The sequence below is a fragment of the Athene noctua genome, chromosome 5 (assembly GCF_965140245.1).
Source record: "Athene noctua chromosome 5, bAthNoc1.hap1.1, whole genome shotgun sequence".
Taxonomy (NCBI): domain Eukaryota; kingdom Metazoa; phylum Chordata; class Aves; order Strigiformes; family Strigidae; genus Athene; species Athene noctua.
This window is the reverse complement of record NC_134041.1, coordinates 1,269,228-1,279,661: the sequence shown is the minus strand read 5'-3', so window position 1 is coordinate 1,279,661 and position 10,434 is coordinate 1,269,228. Positions and strand designations below refer to the sequence as shown.

The 10,434-nt window shown below is 43.0% G+C and overlaps 1 protein-coding gene across 2 annotated transcripts in view; it reads right to left on the bottom strand.

Moving 5' to 3' along the window:
- Nucleotides 1-347: 347 nt before the first annotated feature.
- The window catches only part of NEGR1 (neuronal growth regulator 1), a 288,761-nt gene continuing 278,674 nt past the window's right edge, over nucleotides 348-10,434 (bottom strand). For both annotated transcript variants that reach the window (XM_074905980.1, XM_074905981.1), the window contains one exon: nucleotides 348-2,998. In XM_074905980.1, coding sequence (XP_074762081.1) covers nucleotides 2,874-2,998 — 125 coding nt within the window. In that variant the 3' untranslated portion in view covers nucleotides 348-2,873. The remainder of the gene's footprint in view (nucleotides 2,999-10,434) is intronic.

Below are 10,434 nucleotides of genomic sequence, written 5' to 3'. Positions count from 1 at the left end.
TAGGACTGGAGGGCTGGGCGGGCAGAGCCTCACGCGCAGCCTTCGGGTGACCGACCCCACGGACCCCGCGGCGCAGCCCCCGCGCGCCTCGCCCTGCCCTTTGCACACGCGTGCGCACACATGGCCACTGCTGAAGACATTCAATACTTATTTCAGCTAAGGAAACGCCATTGGCACCTAGAAATGTTTGCGGGTTCTGTTTTGGCTTTGTTCTCTTTTTTGACGTGACAATAATTACGCCCCCTCAAATTTAAAAGAAAGTTCAGAGAAGGGACCGAGTATCTTGGCCATGTTATCCAGTGGCTCTACCTGGTACGAATGCAAACAGCCCATACTTCATTTATTACTTTTTTTTTCTTTTTTTTTTTTTTCATATTTAATAAACCTGCTGTTCATTCTATTCTGTTGCTGGAAGTACCAGGATCCAGATATCAGGAATCACTGAAAAGAAATATATCATCGGAATATATAATTTGATCCAGCCACAGCATAGAAACATCTCTCAATTTTACGTGAGACGAGGCATATGCGTTGGGCTATGTGTATCCTTTTTTTCTTTCTTCATAAAACTGTACTGACATGATACTTTCTGCAGCACCACTGTTTCTAGCGAATGGATTCTAAAATATAGCACTTTAAAGCTGCAATACAAGAGAGATCAGAATATCAGGACTGTGTATAGCATAATCCGAATTGGGTTTATACCATTTCCTCAAAGAATGAATTTTGTCATGTTATTCAAGGTTTTAAAAAAATGCCACATTCTGAAAAGAGCAACTGCTTGGCACATGGCTGTAAATAATACGATGGGAATAGTACAATCTGCCACTGAACTGACGCAGGGTGATCCGGGACATTTTATTGCATATTTTGGAGTCAACATATTTCCGTTTTTACCCTGCGTCTGAGTTTATCAGTAACTACAACAGATTCACTGCATATTCTGTCTACGTGTTAGCATGGGATAGTCTATACTGGGACCAGCGCAACTCCGAGCCCGCTTTTTCAACGAGCGGGGGGGGTCTGTCAACCGAATTTGGAACTTTGCACAGAATGTGCACAGTATGCACAGTGCTCATCTGGTATTGCTCGCTACAAAACCCTACTGTTAGGAGAAAAAAAAATGCTGTAGTTTAATAGTTGTGTCGCCTACTGGAGTTCATATACAAAACGGGAATAATAACATCGATAATGGTTTTATCATTCTTGCCATCGATAGCTGCTTTCTAAGCCAGTCAAGACCTGTTGGGGTCACCAGGAGATGTTGCCTTCAAGGGCTGTTGGCCACAGTCACGCCCCAACAATTTACACAGATGGCATTTTTTCAATTCGTCTCTAAACTGTGAGCAACGTTTTGTGTTAATGCTGTCCGGGGCAGTTTTGATTTTTTTAATTCTTTTTTTAAAAAAAAAGTTAGTAGCATTCTATGCTATTTTGAGACTTGATCCTTCACTGAGTGAAATGAGAGTATTATCTTGATAGACTGCAGTCCTAGGAATTGTGTGTGAGGACTTAACTGCTGTGCTACGATACTTGTGCAGTGTTAGTACATCGGTAATGAAGTCCTGTCTGTAAAGGTGATTCTGTCATGGATGGCAACATGCACTTCAGTACAGTTATTGGAGCAACCTCGTTTTAATATATATATGTATTTTATATATATATGTATATATATAAAATTCTGCTTGATACTTCATGTATTTTCAGATATCTAATATTTAAAAGCATCCTTTATCACTGCTAAATTAGCCAAACCAGTACAAAATTAAGTGCAAGAAAAATACCGATTCACATAGTTTTTGCCAGTAATACAAAAGGGACTATTCAGCTTCTCACATTTACAGCCATTTAGGAATTTTGATTTAGCATGACTAAGGGAAACGTTCCTACATTCAAAAGATGTCTCCAAATAATTTGCGTTCTGTTTTGTAATGGGAAAACTAGTTTTTACAGAGATTACCTACTGGTTAGTGATGGGTGATGGGAAACAGAAAAAGGAGTTGGTGCTGTCCTTGACTGGTTGCCTAAAAACCTAAGTCGGAAGCAGTTTGATGACCCCCCTGGAGATGGGACAGGAGGTTTTTTCCTTTTAACCAATAGCACCTTTGTCCTCGACTAGAGATTCCTTATGCTCAAAAGGATGCTTTAGCATTTCCCAAAACACATTCCAGATTTGTTGGCGAGGAAGAGGAGAGTAGTGGTTTATGAAGGCACACCCATGCTGAATTTGCAGGAAAAAAGGAAAGGAAACAGAAAGCAGTACTGCACAATGCAGTTATAATACAAGGCTCATTCTTGAAACCTGAATATCATGCTAGAAGAAAATCTAGATATGTGTAATATTTTGAAGAAATATTTTGAAGGCAATATTATTTGTTTTTTGTTTTTTGTTTTTTATCAAAAAAGAAAAAAAATGTTTCCGTGTAAATGTGGATAGAATGCTATTTAAGAAGGGAACTGAATATTTGTATTGCAGCCTTAAAGAAGCACATTTTTACTGCAATATTTTTTTTTTTTTTTTTTTTGTAAACTACGGCCTGCAACTCAGCAGACCATGACTGAATGCTTTTGAAAACTTGTAGATTACAAACATGAAATCACAATTAATATCCTCTAAAAGTAATTTCAGAGCTTTCACGTCTTAAAAAAGGACAATGTGTACTGCTTCACAAGGTAATGCAGCTAATCAAAAAAAAAAAAAAAAAGGAGTAGAATTAAAGTATTTACATAATGAGCAATTCTACAGAAGGCGATCATCCCCATGTAAGCACTGCTGATTATATCCCACGCTGCTTTTAACAAACTCTACCAGATTGGATCCAGTCATCAGCACTTTCAGAGAATCCTTAAAAGCCTTTTATGGGTCTTTACATTTAGTGCAGAATGATGTTCTTCAGGTAGAATATGCTGGTGAGGGAGGACAGTGTCAACACAAGGTACCAGCAGGAGAAGAGGACTTCGGCGTCACCGGTGATCCCGTACTGGGCTGTACTGGGAGCTGCAAAGAGAAGAAAAAGGGGTTAAGTGAAAATTTCCACTTAGATCCCCAAATTCTTAGTTTTCATTCATTCTCCCAAGAGAACTATCGGGGCAGCAAAAGCATTGTTCTGAAAACTGGAGAAAATGCTGCAAAAGTAGCCAAGCCCTCCTGCTACACTGCTCAGTGAATATTGCTTTTTCTTTTAAAGGGGATAAATTGTTATTAAGGCAAACATTTAAAAATGTGAGTACTTAACATCAGATGAGCGCTTCATGTTTAAACATCTGAATAATTTATCTGTTTTTAAGTTACTGAGCATTAAGATATCCACTGAAATCCATGAGAGGTGAATATATTTAGCTCTGCTGGAAAAGAACTCATTTTCTGCCTAACTTTAGACGCCAAAATTTGACAGTTTTGCTTAGCCAAAGACAGTCATATTTATTCTCAGTCTCTTTGAAGAAATTATATTTACTTGCTTTAATACAAAGTCTTTCTCAAATTGCTAGGTAAATATTACGGTAAGTGCATGCAAAGAAAGTTAAAATATAAGAAAACAGTGTCGAGAAAGAAGTGAAGAAAGAATAACGTGCAGCAGCTGTCTGCAGGCCACCCTGACCGCGGCGTGGGGACCCCCCCGGGCAGAAACCAAAGACTTTGGCCTTGTAAAGCCACGGGAGGACAAAGGAAAGGACCCGTTAGCTCACCCTGAGCTGAGCTGAAGCGATCAGGATGACGCTGTGGGGATGTTCGGCTGCTAGATAAACACTGGAGGCTCACTTTAGCAGATTTCTGTACGAAACTTCTCTCAAATCAAGTATTTTTCATTGGTACAATGCACGAAACCCAACCTCTTACGGTTGTGCGCAGCATCCTGTGCTCCTCGGCTGATCACTGGTATCAAAGGTTTTGCTTTCCAGACTATATGAATATACTACAGATTATTCTAAAACATAAAATCTGTGCAAGTCTTGTGTCGAGAGCCATTTCTACAAGCAGGCATCGCTTATGTCAGTGGCGCTTTATTTAGAGGCAAGTTGCAGAATTTGCTTTTTTTAACTCGATTGACCCAACGTCTGCCAGAGACACAGATGGAGATTAGCTGGTGGATGCTGAGCAAGACGGACCCACGTCCTGGTGCTCAAGGCCTTTTCCTTGCAGAGGGCAGAGGTGTCAGAAAATCATGAGAGGAACAGGCATTTCCAACCTCATTCCTCATGACCCCTCCTGAGCGAGCTGGGGATGCTCAACCCAAAGGCTGCGCTGAAAAAAGGGAGAAACCACTAATGTGGCCACTTTGAAAAACACGTGATCTACGTGTGAACGAAGGGGGGAGGGTGCTGGGAGCCTCAGGCTGGTGAGGGGTTGGAGGATCCCACCTCTTCGGCAGGATCTCTCCTTCCACCGCGTTGTGCTGCTGTCCTGAGGTGTTCTCAAGGCGTGGGGATGTCTGGACTGAGAACACCAAGAGACGGTCTGAAGATGAGACTTCAGCCAGCGGCTCTATCTGCAGGTACGTGGGAGACGTACAGACACAGAGCAGGTACCAACGGTGCAGAAGATGGTTTTCCTGGGGCCAAGCCCAAGCCCAGGATCCACCTCTGGCAGCGCCGCTGCCCCTCGCCAGTGCCAATCCCCCTCTGGCAGGGACACGCCAGTGTACAGCGCACGCCGTGCTTCCCAGCAAGCAAACTTCACCAAACCTGCTTCTTTTCTGGGCAGAGAGGAGCAGGAGGAGGAGGAGAAGTGAAGCACCCTGATGGCGGGTGAGGGCTGCGCTGCCGGGGTGCGTGGTGCGGGCAGGAGGTGCCCAGGGAGGAGAGAGCAGGGTCTCACCGAGGGGTCGGTACCTGGCACAGCAACCCCTCCCACCCCTAAATGAACAACAATAAAAGCAACAAAGGGGATTTCACTGAAATTGCAGCCTGTCCGCAGGAACAGGAGAGACTCCAGCAATCACCCCTCAAAATAAAGTGGAGGTTTCACCAAATCCTCTTTGCTTTTTCAGGATGCTGTCTCCTGAATTTCTTGTTCAACCCAAATACTGAAACATAAACATCCCTTTTCTTTCTATACAGAAATCTATGCTATGTGCTACCAGCTCCATTTTCAACGTATGACATTTAATTTGGCGCAGAGTATGTCATAAAACCAAAAAAATCACTCTTTTTTTTTCCCCCCATGCAGAAAAGTTCAGGTAATAAAAAAAATTACAAGATGAAGTTTGATTTTGAAGCTTAGTTTAGTGACTTATAACCATGACTAACTGCAGGACAGAGCACTCTCTTCTCATTAAAATGGAACTTTGCTAAGTTGGTATGACAAATCAACATTTAATTTATCACAAAAACCAGGCTAAGCAAGCTGAAGCATAGCGTAGGTGGTATTTCATTTTATCATATTAAAAGAGTTTCCCCAACGTAAAGATAATTTGAACTACGGTGGCTATAAAAGCGAGTAGAAAATTATGTAAATCTGATTTCCTGCATAGGAACCAGTACTATCTTTCTAAAGCTTATTAAATCATAGCTGGATTGTTTCAGCACAAAGGTACTAGGTGAATTAATGGGGGAAAAGTACATAGACTTGGGTAGATAATAGAAAAGCGTTATGGTGCCTAAAGCTGGCTAACTACAAGAATCTGATGTGAAAGAAACCCGAAGGAGAAGCAAATCTGGAGAAGTTTAAGCCACTGAACTCTGCTGGGTTTGAATAAACTGCCCCGAAGGCCGAGTTCATGCGGTACAGGGAGCTGCAGGATGCCAAACGAGGCCAGGGGCTGGTTTTGCTGGTCCATGGGCAATATTTTAGCCCTGGGAGATCCCACCCTGCCCCACACCTCACCCCGCCGAGGAGCTGGGACCCCAATGCTGGGTCTGACAAACAGGATTTCTGTTCCAAAAAGCATTTAATAAGCTCTCAGAGTTTCTTTAAACCTGCCTTTGGTATTACAATAAAGGATGAAACCCAGCTGTGCTGCCTGGCTCCTGGGTTCACTGGGACTGATGTTCTGAGAGAGCTGGAGCCGAAATTTAAAATTATTCTCCAGCCCCTCTAATACCTCTTCCATTTCCTGAGATTCCTCTAAAGAGGTTGAACTGATGTGGGCCTGCTGTCATCAGGGTCTGCTGGCTGGGACCTGCTGGGGGCAGTTTCACTGAGTGAGACCTGCAGTGGCATTTGCTAGAGAAAACAAAAACAAACCCAGAGCTATCCACATTTGCATCCACGTGGCCCCAAGAAACTGCTGTCACTGTGGAAATGTCCCCAAACCAACAGGCAAACTGACCAGAAATTGGCTTTAAAGGGCTTTTTTTGGAGCTGTATACTGCAGGAAAAGTCACGCTATTTTAATTCAAACTGGAACTGTTAGCTGGAAAACATTTGCCGTATGCCTGCGCAGGACCAGAAGTTCCGCGTGCGCATCGTGGTGCCCTTCCTCAACCCTCTAACTCATCTGTCAGTGGAAAAAGCCTGACTTTCGGTTTGCCTTAATAGTCTGCTTTTATAATTAGCAGCCCAAATTAGAGCACCCTTTGGGAAGCTGGGCTGGCAGAAACGGGCAGGGTGCTGCCCGGGCGTTCGGCTGGGGAGCACTCGCTTGTCTCAGGTACGATGGATGGTGACTTAATGGCTGGGAAAGTCTCGCCAGATCATTATGTCTCTTAACGTTAATTTGACTTCGGGAAATCTCCAAGTGTTTCTAGTCTCCAAAGTGAATTTATAAGCAGATGTCCCTCTCTCACAGTTAGTGGCAAATGGGTTGCATCAATTACAATGTCACAGTAAGTCTACTGGATGGCATACAGTTTAAAATGTGCTAGGCTCTTCAAAATTCTTAAAAGTTAACAAGCTTCTGCAGTCCTTTTCTTTTTCGCCTCGTTATTTTAGCTTTTCCTGTGGCTATCTGATTGCTTTGCTGGCAAAAGGAAATTTTGTTCCCAAATATTAATAAAATTCTGTAGAAATTTTGTGGCGTTTTATGAGCTTTAAAAAGTAAACAAACTTAAAATTTAAAACTCTTAGTATGGTCTGCTTAGTCATTCATTTAGAATGAATAATTATTTTTGATAACTACTCCTACTAAGTAGTCCTTGCTTTCATTATCATTGCTGTGTAACGCAAGGTCAGTTTGTACCTGGACTGGTTAATTTTCATTGGGTACTTTTGATGGTTCTCTGTCAGACTCAAACCCTTAGTTTAGGAACGAATGAAAAGGTTTAAATGTTTGAAAATAGCGTAAAACTCACAGCTTCTTGTTCTCCCCGCTAAGACCTTAGCACTGGATGTCATTGTTTTATACAGACACACACGCTTGCACTTGCAGTCTTAATATTTGTACAGCAAGATAATGGTGGAGGTATGTATGATTAGGCATTAAATAAAAGCATGAATTATGTGACTCTGCGATTGCATCTGCAGCTATCCTGGGCATTTCCATAACACCTACCACCCCCATTATAACGGAGTACTCTGCTTATAACTGATTTTACAGCGTGTGAAGATTTTGGTATACAGGAAGGGGGAGGAGAACAGCGGTTGGCCCGCAGAGAGGTATTTATCTGGCTAAAGATTCTCATCCAGAACAATATCTTGGTAACTATTTGAAATAGAAGACAAGGTCAAATTGTTTGTCTCCCCTTGTGCTGATCTGGCAGTGCAAATTCAGTTCGCAGCCGTGGTTGCGATACCTTAAAAAAAAAAAGTGAATTTCCATCTAGAAGAAGCTTCAAATGAGCTTGATGAAAAGTGTGATGTTTGAAATATAAAATGACCTAGGACTGAGAAGATGCAATACGTTTACAATAGATCAGTTACAGTCACTGTGGGAAAATAATTTACTTTCTTGCTAATGGATATGTCATTAAATTTTCCTCGGAGCCCGAGGAGCAAGGCAGGGGCAGGGTGTCAAGCTGAGCCGCGCAGAGGGCAGCGCCGCTGAAGAGCTGGGAGGGGACCCGGTGGGCTCAGCGGGTCCCTGTGCTTGTCCTCGCCAGGGGATGGTCCTTCCCCATGGAGCTCCAAGGGGAGCCCCGACCTCCTCGGGATTTCCACCATCACCCGCCCGCTGAGCATAACCCTCAGTGCTGCCACGGAGCTGTGGGTTACAGGAGGGGGCTCGTGTGCACGTATCGCACCGTGTCCTTATCAGCGTTATCAGGCTTGTCTGATCTCCCTTAATACGTTAAAATTATCTGTAGATCTGCGTGAGCGGGCACTCTTGTTGCAGCGGGGATGGAGACACGCGGAGAAAGATTCTGATCTCCCTCCCCTCTTTGCTTTGTAATTCCCTGTGTTATTAGTTATCGATAAAAGCGGGTCTGTTTCTCATTTTTGACAAGATTGCATCCAGCATCTTTCCTTTGAGTCATTTCCATGGTGTCACGGTCCTGCGGAAGGAGAAACCCCTGCTAAGGTCGGCATTTGCCGTGGCCTCCACCACCGTCGGGGCACGACCGCCAGCCGAGCTCCCTGTGTGCGTGCCTCTGAAGTCCACGTGCTCTTACCAAGCTCCCCTTTTTTTTTCCAATTTAGTGATTATTCTACATAATCCCAATGTTTTATAACAGTTAGCAGTTGTGAAAATATTTAAGCACACTCTTAGCACAGATAGGATTATATTCAGACATCTCTCCTGGTGGTGAATAGAAAGGAACAAAGTACTATTATATCACTATCTCTAATTAATACAAGAGATTAGGAAAAGTACTATGCTGAAACATGCAAACCAACATTTCCTAACACCAAGGACTGCATTAACCAGGAATAATTATAAGCTTTAATGCTGATGCCTTGTAGACAAAAGCACGGACCTCTTTAGGTTGTCTGAATAAGCAAGACTAATTCTGTTAAACGGATTATGTGGGGAGATGTTAATAAGCATTTCATTTAACTATATTCAGGTTAATGATTTATTATAGGAAGGCCTTAATAAATAGGTTTTTGTGCAACATTTAAAATATACAGAGAAGGAAGGAATAAACTAACTCAAGGTCAAAGCAGTAAGAAAAAAAAAAAAAAAGACGAAACAGACTGGGCTGTCAAAAATATTTTTTTTAGAAGGAAAGATTGTAAGATAACGGGACTCTGAAGGCTCAGTTGAGTCCTACAGATAGCATCTCTAAATATTGTTACACTTGAAGTTAGTTGAGGATTTATGGCTTTGGAGGAGCGGGTCGACAGTCTATAAAAGACTGAATTAGAAAGCAATGGCTTGTGATAGGAGGTAATCTGCTTGGAGAGCACTGGAACAGGCTTACGAGTGTTTTGACCAAAGGAAAGTTTGTCAAGAAGAGAAGCCTCACTCTGTGCCTCCGAGGCCAGGCAGGATTGTAGACAGCTTGACCTTGGGAGAACAAAACCTTAAAAATCTTGTGTAAAAATGAATCAGCAAAGACACCGATTTATTTAGCCTTATGCAAATGCAATCATCCTCAGGGCTAAGCGACCGAGACAGGAAATTTACAGTGATGGAAAATTCACTAGTGAAGCTAAATAGATAAATCTGAACGAGGAGGCCCTTTTTGAAGTGTGTGCCAGATGGAGACTTTGATTAAACAGAGCTTTGACCATAATAATAACACTTGGAATTTAAGTAATGTTGAAATTCGTTTGGACCACGCCCGTGGTCGCTGGATGTGGTGACTCAGAAGGTCCCCTCCAGCCTGACGCTCCTCTGTTACTGGTATGAAACCCTGAAATTCCTTTTAATGAGAGAGAAATGTACCCAGGCCAACATCCCCGGAGCTCATTTGAAATGCAAAATGTTGATGTTTTAAATACATTCGCAAGATGCTATTTTATAAGTGATGTATGGGCAAAAATGTTTCCTTTATCCCAGCAAAGAAAATCAAGTGCAGAAACCAGCGCAGAGCTATGCAGCCCCGGCTTTGGGAAAAGCGAAACGCCTTTCACGTGGTGGCTCGCGGGGCACTACAAAACATTTTCACTGAGTATAACCGACTGTTAGACGAGGTAGCTCAACGCCACCGGACGGTCCTCGCCTGTGCACAGCGGTCATTTGCCTCCCCAGTCCTTCCTCACGAAACCACAGGGACAAGGATTATGCCAGGAACAAGGGAGGGACGTGCTAGGGGACTTCACCTCCCTACAGCACCACCGACATCCAATACGTTCGTATAGGGAACAGCTAAATTTTGTTCTGTTAATGCCTGGGCAGCCATGGGTCTGATTTTAGGTAGAATTTTGCTTTCGTGTATTTTTTAGCCAGGAGTCACTTAGCGCTACTGAGACAAATCTATCTGAAAATCCTTGAGAAAGGAGATATTGCAAAAGTTGTCCGTGAGCTAGCTCTGCCGGGATGGGTAAGACAGAGCAGTAGAGGGATAGAGCCAACAACTGTGAGGTGCGTAACGGAGTGGCTTTATCATCCTCTGAAATGTGAGTGTTGGCAGAAAGGTTTGGAAGATGAAGCCCTCAGCAGACCAGTGGAA